Source organism: Siniperca chuatsi, linkage group LG22 (genome assembly GCF_020085105.1).
Source record: "Siniperca chuatsi isolate FFG_IHB_CAS linkage group LG22, ASM2008510v1, whole genome shotgun sequence".
NCBI lineage: Eukaryota > Metazoa > Chordata > Actinopteri > Centrarchiformes > Sinipercidae > Siniperca > Siniperca chuatsi.
In genome coordinates, this window is record NC_058063.1 from 3,141,304 (window position 1) to 3,153,382 (window position 12,079).

Consider the following 12,079-nt stretch of genomic DNA (forward strand, 5'->3'; position numbering starts at 1 on the left):
CACCGCTCCGTCCACTGGTGAAGGGACTGGTCAGCTCTGCGAAGTTGGGACTGAACCGCCGGTAATAGCTGGCCAGCCCCAGGAACCGCCTCACCTCTTTTTTTGACTTGGGCTTCGGGCAGGCGGCAATCGCAGCCGTCTTGTCTACCTGGGGGCGCACCTGCCCTCCGCCCAAGTGGTACCCCAGATACCGTACCTCCCTCCGTCCAACCGCACACTTCGGGTTGGCGGTGAGACAGGCCTGCAGCCACCCGCATATGCTCCGCCCAGCTGTCACTGTGGATGATAACGTCATCTAGGTAGGCGGCTGCATATGCAGCGTGCAGACGTAGTATTCGGTCCATGAGGCGTTGGAAGGTGGCCGGTGCCCCAAACGAAGTGTGGTAAATTGGTACAACACGTACGGAGTGGAGAAGGCCGTCTTTCCCTTAGACTCTGGAGACAAGGGAATCTGCCAGTAGCCCTTGGTCAAATCCAGCGTGGTGAAAAAACGAGCGGTGCCTAACCGATCCGGGAGTTCGTTGACCCGAGGCATTGGATAGGGATCAAATCATGACACATCATTCACTTTGCGGTAGTCCACACAGAACCGTATGGTCCCATCCTTCTTGCCTACAAGAACGATGGGGCTACACCAGGCACTGTTGGACTCTTCTATTACCCCCATCTTCAGCATGGCCTTCCTGAACCATTTTCCGTTTGTGCTCAGGCAACCGGTAGGGCTGTGAACGCACCGTCACTCCCGGGTGAGTCTCAATGTGATGCTCTATGAGGTTGGTGCGACCCGGAAGGGGGGAGAACACATCGGCAAAACGCTGTTGCAACTCTGCAACGTCTGTTCTCTAGGACAGTGTGAGATGGTTGTCAAAAGGAAGCGAGGCGGCACTGGCCGATTTTGAAACCTCAGGCCCAAACTCATCTCTTTCACCCACCGTCATCACCAGAGCAACAGGCTCCGCCTCTCTCCATGCTTTTAGGAAGTTGAGGTGGTAGATCTGCGTTGCCCCTCCCCTATCCGACCGCACAACCTCATAGTCCACGTCGCCCACATACCGTGTGACCACAAAGGGTCCTTGCCACCTGGCGAGTAATTTGGAGCTGGACGAAGGGAGTAATACAAGCACTTTATCTCCCGGCGTGAATTGTCTTAATCTAGCCCCTCTGTTGTACAGGCGTTGTTGACGCTCCTGAGCCTGGAGCAAATTCTCCCGTGACAACTGCCTTAACTTGTGGAGTTTTGCTCTCAGGTCCAGTACGTGCTGAACTTCGTTTTTACTGGGGCTTGGACCCTCCTCCCAGTTTTCTCTAGCTAGGTCCAGGACCCCCTGTGGGTTTCTGCCAAACAGCAGCTCAAAGGGAGAAAATCCCGTGGAGGCCTGGCGTACCTCCCGCACTGCGAACAACAGAGGATCTAGCCTAACCCAATTGCGCTCATCCTCGTGCACAAATTTACGGTTCATGGACTTCAAAGTTTTGTTCAGATGCTCAATGAGCCTGTCGGTCTGAGGGTGGTATACACTGGTTCGAATCGCCTTGATGCCCAATAATCCATAAAGTTCACTCAGTGTGCGTGACATGAATGAGGTGCCCTGGTCAGTCAGGATCTCTTTCGGGATCCCGACTCGGGAGATGATCTGAAACAGTGCCTGCGCCACACTCTTTGCAGAGATGGTGCGCAATGGCACTGCTTCGGGATATCGGGTTGCGTAGTCCACTAACACTAGCACAAAGCAATATCCACGTGCACTCCGGTAAAATGGCCCGATGAGGACCATACCTAGGCGTTCAAATGGGACCTCCATCAATGGTAATGGGCGCAAAGGCGCTCTCGGGATGGCTGGTTGGTTAACCATCTGACATTCGGGGCAAGACGCACACCAACGGCGAACGTCTCCCCAAATCCCAGGCCAATAGAATCGGGCCATTATCCAGTCTAGTGTTTTATTACACCCCATATGCCCGGCCATCGGGTTGTAATGAGCCGCCTGGAAAACTGTTTCCCGATGGCTTTTTGGTACCAACAATTGCGTTACTTCTTCCCCTGTCTGAGTGTCACGACTCACTCTGTACAGTCTGTCCCTGATCACTGAAAAGTGTGGATATGACTGGGCTGCGTCAGGGCGCACCACATGACCATCAATTCTTATCACTTGGTCGAAGGCAAAGCGTAGAGTGTCGTCACTCCTGTGGAGGCACCACCGGTTCCCCCTTCCCATCTGCAGCATCGGACAACCTTGCATCGCCACTAAGCACAGCACACACATCCCATGTCCCTGACGGTCGTGCACGCACCCCCACACAGTGCCTCACTAGCCTATCAAACCCAAGCCAATCTGTACCCAAAATCAGGGGGTGCATCAGGCGGGAATTAAATTTTCTCCCTTGATGTCTAATTTCCACCGGCACTACAGGGTATCTGTGAACATCCCCATGTACACACTTAATATCCACCCAGCAAGCCTCCACCAAAGCCCCGGGTCGAACCAGGTTCTGATGAATAATGGACTGCGTACAGCCCGAATCCACCATTGCCCTGTGTATACCCCCTTGGATTTTTACCTGAACGCTGTATGCGATTTCGCCCAGCATCTGGGCCAGTATCGCCACCGGCTACACCTGCTGCGGCTCCGTCATGTCTATCCCAGAAGCCAAGTTACTTTGGGCGCTGGGTTCAGCTGTGCCAATTATCTTTCCTTGATGCTGCTCACCTGAGCAACTCCCCCACCTCTGGGTGAGAAAAGAGTTTTTGGGGTCACCTGAATTTAAATCTGGGCAGGTACAATCTTGATTATCCTCTCCCAAGTGAGTGTAGTGACACAGGTTTTAACAGTTGTGTAATAAACTGTGCATGAAATAGTCATATAACATTAAAGGTCACTTGTAAAAACATAAGAGGAAACAACAAATGATTGCCATCCAGAGATCTTTGATATTATTATGTGGTACTGAAATATAACGCTGGTGACAATAGAAATATGTAATGATCAGTAACAGAACAAAACAGTGTACAAGGCACGTTAACCTGTTGGTTAACAAGGCATCTTTGCTCATTTTAAAATTATGTGTACATGTGCAGAACTATTACAATAAATAGCACATAAAGGAAAAGAAAATAAACAACTCAATTTTTTTTTTTACATTTTTCTTATTGAAAGTGCAATTATGAAAATGGTACACTAATATAATATAAAATGACTTAAAGCTGCATGAATTGAATTTTTGGCCACTTGGGGATAAGGAAGCAAGCTGTAACTATATTATAACCTTTTTGCCATTGCGTTAGCTAACAGACATCAGGCAGACACAGAGCAACATTAGCATTAATTTGGAGTCGTGTTTGTGTCCACCTGATGAATGCAAGTCAAATATTCACTCTCCTTTTGGCTCTGCTTTGGTCTCCACCAACAAAATATCTGGCTCTATAGCTGCTAAATGCTCCACTACATGTATGTTCAGTAGCTAGTCTCTAACTGTCTGTCTGCTGTTTGGTGCTGAGTATGTAGTGTACAGTGGGTTTATCAGAACTTTTTAAATTCTGAAAAAAATAAGAGTGAGCCAAAACAGTAAAGCTGTGGGCTGTAAAACCAAAATAATGAGCTAAAAGAAGCTAAAATACTCAGTAGAGCTGAGGGGAACTGCAGAGTTGGTGATAATTCTCTGTGGGTTTGTCACCACATGTGACCCTCTTCGCATTAGCCATTTGATCCCTTGTTTATATGAAACATTTTGACTGTTTTAAGTTTTAAGCTTTAGTTATCAGAATCAGAAATACTTTATTGATCCCCGAGGGGAAACTCTTTTGTTACAGCAGCTTGCCTTTACGTCAGTGCACACAGGAATAGAAGTACTACACTATAAACAAACATTAATAGCTTCCGATTTGTAATTTCCTAATCTGGGGGCCCCCTGGTGGCTGTGGAGCAGTAGTTCATTCATCCCTCAGGCTGGCTATGCATTTATTTACGGGTTTCTACTTATAATTCTACTTATTAGTGAATGCAGAAATGTATCTTTACTACAGTATGTTGTTAAAATAGAAATTCAGCACTGTGTTAAAATGTCAAGAACAATAAATGAATAAATATGTATTTTCCCTCGGACCGTTGGGCCATCTCCCAGAACCACCATCTGCAGAACTGAAGTCAAATCATCTTCAGGCTTTTCCACCTGATGCTGCCTTCAGGTGCGCCTCGTTATCTCTTTCTTCAGCATTCTGAATTTTTACCGTTTGTCGTCCATTCATTCCATTCATGTAAGTTAATAAATACTACTTTAAGGTGGCTGTTGTTTTTGTTTAGAAAACAAGTTACTTTAGTTACTTTTTTAAATTCGACCCACGTTAAATGAGACACTCCTCAACACATTTCCACACGAAGACATTGCAGCTGTTGACAGTGTGTATATTGTCTGTACATAAACGTGACATCTTGCCAAATTCGTTATCATGTCGGCTATTATCATCTGAAGGGCTGCTGCCCTGACTGTAATACATCCGTACCATGGATGTATTATAGGAACTCTCGTAATACACCCATGCTCAAAACCTAACTCGTTCCGATAGGTTGAATGCATCTGGCGCGGTTAAATGACGTCATATATGCGCCAACATAATATACATGTGGAACTGTGTGGCTAAGTACAGAACAGCTTGTTTAACGTTAGTTGTTTAGTTTGTTGTCTTGGTTTCTCTGTCTGTCTGTGGTTGGATATCAGAGCTTTAAAAAGGTTTAGTTCTTCGTAAAATTATAAAGTGAAGAACTCTGATTGGCTATTAAATGGTGCCAGGAAGCTTCCTGCAAAGAGGAGCCAACAAGCTAACATCAACAGCTAGTTGACACAGCAACATTAGCCAGCAGACATTAGTCATCTCTGCTCTTTACAGATGGCTGATGATAGCGTGAAAAGTGAAGCGTCAGTCCAGCAGGAGAATGATAATGGAGATAGTAAGAGCAGTCAGAAGACAGTGAACAGTAATGGAGAAGCTGCAGCTGAAAGCCAACCTCTGTCCAAAAGGCAAAGGAAGAAGCTTCTGAAGCAGCAGAAATGGGAAGAAGAGAGGGAGCTACGAAAGTAAGTAAGCTCATTTTAACATTGTCAGCAGCACCGTCAAAAGGCATTTATGCATTCAACTACAAAGGTGCGATAACAGTTGTCTATTGGTATAACATATGCGGTTTGTCCTTCTTTAATTGAGTATCAAAGTTATTTTCTATGGTAGCCCCAGTGCACCCCTACATGCCAATCTCCTTTTAAACATTTGTCAATTTAAGGTTGTATTGCTTGTAGTGCTGTTTCTCCATAATTAAAGTAAATACACTTGAAATCAGTATGCTACCTTTGCAAGCAAGAAAGCTTGGCTCCTGCTGCCTCTCTTGCTCTACTAGAAATCATAAATCATCTTGCATGTTGGTCCTATACCTGCCTAAGTTTATTAACCTTATGTGTCTTTAGTGCTGCCCCATTCTTACAAAACAAAACGCATTTCTTTAAGGCCTTCTGGAAATATCAGAATCAGCTTTATTGCCAAGTAGGTCTACACATATATGGATTTTGCTTTGGTATATTGGTGCATAATAACAAACATAGTAAGTAGAAAATATAAAGAAAGAGAAAACGGATACTGTAAATCAAGAAGCATAAATATAAAATTGACAAAATATGAAAAATTATTATCAAAAATAATTTTAAAAAAAAGAGCTGTACAGTTTGTGCAGGGATGTGCAAAATATTTACCAGGGAATGTGTAAAGTGAAAAGTACAAACAATATTTGTAATGTGCACGATAGTTATCCAGAAGATGTGTGTTAATGTAATGCATTGAGTCAGGTGTGTAGATTTTATGTTAATATAACGGGTAGTGGAGGGTATGAGAGTCAGTGGGGGTCCTGGGCCTTGTTGATGAGGCCACCTGCAGACGGAAAGAAACTGCTTTTGTGGCGTGAGGTTTTGGACCTGATGGACCGCAGCCTCCTGCCAGAGGGGATTGTCTGAAACAGTTTGGGTCCAGGGTGGGAGGGGTCAGCCACAATCTTTCCTGCTCGACTCAGGGTCCTGGAGGCATACAGGTCCTGGAGGGAAGGCAGATTGCAGCCAGTGACCTTCTCAGTGGAGTAAATGATACGCTGCAGTCTGCCCTTGTCCTTGGCAATGGCAGCAGCGTACCAGATGGTGATGGAGGAGGTGAGAATGGACTCAGTGATGGCTGTGTAGAAGTGCACCATCATTGTCTTTGGCAGGTTGAATTTCTTCAGCTGCCGCAGGAAGTACATCCTCTGCTGGGATTTCTTGGTGTGTTCACCATCTTGGGTGATGATGGTGCCCAGGAAATGGAAGGACTCCACGGTGTCGACAGGGTAGTCACACAGGGTGATGGGGGCAGGTGGGGCTGGGTTCTTCCTGTAATCCACAACCATCTCCCCTGTGTTAAGAGTGTTGAGCTCCAGGTTGTTTTGACTGCACCTGGTCACCAGGTGGTCAATCTGTATGTGGACTCATCCCCATCAGAGATGATCCCAATGAGGGTGGTGTCGTCTGCAAACTTCAGGAGCTTGACGGACTGGTGACTGGAGGTGCAGCTGTTGGTGTACAGGGAGAAGAGCAGAGGGGAAAGGGGGGAACCGGTGCTGATGGTCCATGAGAGATGTTTCCCCAGCCTCACATGCTGCCTCCCGTCAGACAGGAATTCTGTGATCCACCTGCAGGAGACAGCTGATCAGCACAGTGCTTCAGGGTGAATGAAGAGACAGACATATTTTCTGCTAAATGAAGCATGTGCATAAATCATAAATCAGCACTAATGAAAAATCTGGTTTATTACAATTGGAGCTTTATTTTTGTAGCTCCAGCCATCGGCTCTGTTAGTTATGATGATATTATAGTCAACAATGTAATTGTTGAGATCTGGGAACATCATGATATAAAAAAATAGGCATAAATAGTTTTTACAGGGTGAAAATAGGAGCACTAGATGATCAGACAGGTTGTAAACAAACCGGCAGTTTATCCAGATTGTGTAAACCACTTTATTTAAGTAAAACTGAAAATCAATGCACCTGAAATGTTAATATTAATGTGGTTCACTAACATAACATTGATGGAATATGCTGCCTATTTTGTGATCCAGTGTTTCATTTCACGCTGCATACAAATCATGTATACCCAGCTTACTTATGTTCCATTCAGACATCATTTCATAATATGACCAAAATTGGTCTTACAACTGGGATACTGTGTGCGCAGGTGTGTCCGAACCTTGAGTGTAGCAGTAATTCAGTTAAAAGGTTAAGACTAGTGTGTCAACAAATTCCATGGAACGACCAAAACGAACAATGAATTGATCCAACTAACAAGTAGAATATGCTCCAGAAATACTCACTACAGCACCAAATGTATTTTTTAAGATATTTGAATACAATGCAGGAGTCTTCAGCATGGTGTTGTATCATTGCTCACATTTGCAGTATCAGTCCTGTGCTTTCTGCTGCAGGCAGAGACGAAAGGAGAGGAAGCAGCAGCGTCGGCTGCAGAGGCAAAATCATCATCATCAGGAGGAGGAGGAGGGAGGAGAAGCCCAGAATGTCAGGAAACGTCCACGCAGAGAGGTGACGCCCAGCTCACTGAGGCTGGTGGTGGACTGCAGCTTCGACAACCTCATGCTGCTCAAGGTCAACAGCTCTGGGAACCACTGTGGAGGGATACTCACCCTGTGTATATTGAGATATGAACTGAGGTACTTATTCTCCTGACCGATAATCTTGTCATGTCTTCAGGATGTCCGGAAGCTTCACAAACAGATCCAGCGGTGCTATGCTGAGAACAGACGAGCCTCGCATCCAGTGCAGGTTAGTGGCTGCTGACTGACATGAAACAATAGAGACAATCCTGTCTGATGTATGACCACTCCTTTCACTTCTCCAGTTTTATCTGACAAGCCTGGGAGGACAGTTGAAACAGAGCATGGATGAAAAGGACAAAGGATGGGTAAACTGGAAGGTAAGCATGATCCTGAATGACGGTTTACACTGATTTTAGTTTTTACAACCAATAACAATTTCAGTAACATCATTTCATGCAGACTGTGCAACAGAGTTTTTGCTTTGAACGTGTAGTCTTCAGCCCCAGCAAACACTGACTCAAGTGACATCACTTGAGGACATTTATCAGGCTTCACACAGCTCCCTCTGGAGACACTAAAGGCTTTATACTACTTTTTTCATACAGGCAGCAGTGTACTCCCCAACACCTGGAAACACACTTGGATGTGGAAAAATCTGTGGAGTTCCCCTATGAAAAATACAATTTTGCACAAAACTCCACAATTTTTGTGGTTCCAGACCTCTGAATCACCACCCACATCTCCAGTTTGTTTATCGAAATGGCAATTCATTTGGATTACTTGCTTTATCTTCCCACTAACAACTGTCATGGTTTCAGAGAATAGCTGTAGTTCAGCATGTAATTTCTGCATTATCATCCACAAAGGAATGTAGGTCTTACAACAATTTTCATTATCAGTTAATCTGCAGATTATTTTCTAAATTGAAGGTACTGTGTGGAGTTTTCAGAAAATCCTTGTTATTTATGACACCGATGGCTGTTACGTGAACTGCAGTCAGCATCCTGTTGCTCGCGCTCGCACTCCGTAGGCTTGAGCGGGCATCAGCCAAAACACTCAATATTAAACACAAGTCAAAATGATATTATTGTACAGTATGTCTAACAATACAGTGTTGCATATCTGTGTGTATATGTGCATGCCACTGTTGTGTGCAGGACATTAGCATTAAAGTGGAGCACTACAGTGAAGTTGTGGTTAAGGAGGAGCTGGTATACCTGACATCAGACTCTCCCAACGTGCTGGAAGAGCTGGACCAAAAAAAGGCCTATGTGATAGGAGGCCTGGTGGACCACAACCATCATAAGGTCTGTCTGGCTTCTCACAGCTGCAGTACCATGCTGGATGTGATTCCTGCTTGCTGATTTGAGCTGGTCAGTTTTCTTTCTGTGTTTTGTTTGCAGGGGATCACCTTTGAGAGGGCGAAGGAGCTGGGGATCGATCACGCCCAGCTTCCTCTGAGCAGTTTTGTTAAGATGAACAGTCGGAAGGTTCTGGCAGTCAACCATGGTAAGGACTAGTATCAGGCCAATATATGAGACTGATACCAGTAGTTTTAAGCTACTGCACAAGTGGATTTGGTATGTGATGTCTGTCTTTTGGGTAACTGCCCAATTTTTGTCATTGACCACTTTTAGTTGCGATTGGGTGAGCGATGGTTTCCAGTAATAGCTTAGCAAACTAGGCAAGGCAGGTCTGAAAGCTTTGGATTTCTCTACATGTTGAACAGGGTGTGCATGGGCCTCTATTGAGAGCGATACTCGGTATATAACGAACCTTGTATGGTCGTTGTTTTTTTTTTTTTTTTTTAGCCATTACAAAACCAAAAACACAAAAGCAAATGTGTAAGGAATGGATTTAGCAGTGTTTGTCTTCTCTAATGTTAGCTGTGGGGTTCTAAGGGGGGTTTATGTGTATATAAAAAGCCCTATTCAGAACTGACACATTCACAGTGTAGGAGCCAGAGTGCTCTCTATTGGATTTGGGAAAGTTTACCAGAGATAACTTCTCATTGGTTTATTCTCATTTATAGCATTTTCTCATGTAAACTGATTGATACTGATTCATACTGCTTTATTAATAACCCTAACGCTTTATTTTTATAGCACCTTTTAAAAACAGAGTTTACAAAGTGCTTTGACAGACAAGGCATTAATACGATCATTAAAACATAGATCCAAGCTTTGTGTTGCTTGTACTTTAACTTTTTATCAAGTAACTTTTTATCTATTTCTTAAGTAAGCATCTAAATGGGGTTATGTTAGGAAGAAATATCTTCTTATAATACTGCACTATAATACTTGGGCTAACTAGCTTTACTCTGCAATACAACAAGCCACAATGGATTGATTATAAACTGGAAGCTAACTTTACACCTGTTAACTTTAGCCTCAGTCTGTTTTACATTATTACTAAGAGTTAGTCTAGTTCTAGTCTTCCGACCACTCAAAGTGCTTCACACTACATATCACATTCACAACTCATTCATAGCCCTCTGGAGCAATTTGGGGTTCAGTGTCTTGCCCAAGGTTCAATGTCTTGGGCTGGGGGATCGAACCGCCGACCTTCCGATTAGTGGACGACCCGCTCTATCACTAAGCCACAGCCGCCCTGCCCCGTCCCCAAGAGCATATTTAAAACTATTTTACAGGGTTCTCGTTTCTATACAAGTCAGCTGAAGACATTAAAAAAGTCAGCCAGAGATGAAGTTCCACAGAGCTAATGCTAATTAGTTAGCTAGCTACAGCTGATAAAATCTGCCAGTGACCTTTTGTAATTTCAACTGGCAAAATTGACAGTCAGCTATAAAAAAATGAGAAGCTACACTTCTGTCTGAAGTCAAAGACCCATTGTTTCAAAAATGACCGTACCATGCACCATTTCATTAACGGTATATGTGCAGCGCTGGAACAGAAAGCTTGACAGGCGGAGCAGCAGTTACTGAGGGGGCCAGGCTTAGCAAAGGATCAATTGACCAATCTTAATTATGGTTGTTCTGTGTGAAGCGGTTGGCTAATTCCTGCTTTGACTCTCTTGCTCCCACTGCTTAAATGTGGTTTTAAAAGTGTGCTTTCGTCCCTCCTGCAGTGTTTGAGATCATCCTGGCATACCTGGAAAAGGGCAGCTGGCAGGAGGCCTTCTTCACCATCCTGCCTCAAAGGAAAGGAGCAGTGGCTGTCGACCAGGATGGAACAACTATTCCGGAAAATGAGGAGGAAGATTCCGACTCTGACTCTGACCCCGACCCCGACACAACAGACCAAACTGAGAAAATAGCCTAAAACTTCAAACAAAGTTCAGACACCTGATGTTATGGGAAAACACTTGGATATATTGATGCTGAGGCTATTCTGTTTTTCAAATTTCAAAATGCCCTTTTTTTCTTTTTTTTTTTTTTTTTTTTTTAAACTGTTATTTATTGAAAGTTTTACTTTGTGCCTCCTGTAATGGATATAAAAGATTAGTTGAAGTTCTAATAGAAATACAAAATTAGAAATTTCAGTTTTGCTACAGTTTTTGGCAGAATGTACAGTTGTTATTACACTGACGAAAATAATGTAAACTTGAATTTGTATTCCTTTGTTTTAAAGTTCAAAGCTAAAGCTGTCAGACCTGAGCCAAATGGACTCATTTAAAAGAAAAGCAGGATAAAGTCAACACATGACCATGATTGTCACTGGGCCTGGAATTCCTGGCATATTATGGAATTTTTGAGAGTAAATTCACAATATAAAAATGGAGGAATTTGATACATTCTGTGGGGAATTGGGGGATTTTGCAAATTGATCTTTTTATATTAATATAATGTCAAAACTACATTATCCTAATTCTGCTATTGGTAGACAGTCAGTTCATATTTGAATATTAAAACATAAAGTATAACCAAAAAATTTCATTCAAAATTATGGAAGAAATCAGGGGCCCTAGGACATATTTTGATTTGATAGACCACCCACATCTTACTTGAGTGTGGGGACCCAGAGGAAAGGGCAAGGTCCCAGACTGTTGCCCGGTTTGCCTGTGCCATAGTCTAGACCTGGCCTGAATGCAGCCACAGCAAACCGCAACATGAGAGAAGTATTTAGTCCTTAATGTTACACCTGCTCCGAAATGAATCTATGGTACTGTTACCCAAACTGAACATGCGCAAATTAATTTTCATTAAACATATCAATTTCAAGCTAATATAGATGTGTCTGAAATAGACCTAGGGACAGGACCCATTCCAACTTCTGCACAAGAGCAATCACACCCATTAGGTTTGATACTGTTGCACCTGACGTGTGTGTGATACAGATGTGATTTAGGCTCACTTTGTGGCATTTCGCATGAAGTGCACATTTGTTTGGTAATACTGTGCAACATTACAGCACAATATGAACTGAGAAGATAAGGGCCTTAAGGCAACACCTGCATTATTACCTGATCTTGAGGCCCTGTCTCATGAGGGCCAAAGTTAAAACC

The 12,079-nt window shown here is 43.7% G+C and overlaps 1 protein-coding gene across 2 annotated transcripts; it reads left to right on the plus strand.

Moving 5' to 3' along the window:
• The first annotated feature begins 4,579 nt into the window (after positions 1–4,579).
• trmt10a (tRNA methyltransferase 10A) lies at positions 4,580–11,355 on the plus strand. 2 transcript variants are annotated; one of them, XM_044184819.1, is made up of 7 exons: positions 4,580–5,070; positions 7,487–7,664; positions 7,770–7,841; positions 7,918–7,992; positions 8,773–8,922; positions 9,019–9,124; positions 10,703–11,355. In XM_044184819.1, the coding sequence occupies exons 1-7, from the start codon at positions 4,883–4,885 to the stop codon at positions 10,894–10,896; spliced, it is 963 nt and encodes a 320-aa protein (XP_044040754.1). In that variant the 5' UTR covers positions 4,580–4,882; the 3' UTR covers positions 10,897–11,355. The 2 variants fall into 2 exon arrangements, with proteins under 2 accessions (XP_044040754.1, XP_044040755.1); XM_044184820.1 differs by lacking the exon at positions 4,580–5,070 and adding an exon at positions 6,578–6,730.
• Positions 11,356–12,079: the final 724 nt, after the last annotated feature.

Coding starts and splice junctions, on each gene's coding strand:
- trmt10a (XM_044184819.1), top strand. CDS start 4,883: ATGGCTGATGATAGCGTGAAAAGTGAAGCGTCAGTCCAGCAGGAGAAT. Junction 7,665..7,769: donor ACAACCTCATGCTGCTCAAG/GTCAACAGCTCT, acceptor TCATGTCTTCAG/GATGTCCGGAAGCTTCACAA. Junction 9,125..10,702: donor GGTTCTGGCAGTCAACCATG/GTAAGGACTAGT, acceptor TCCCTCCTGCAG/TGTTTGAGATCATCCTGGCA.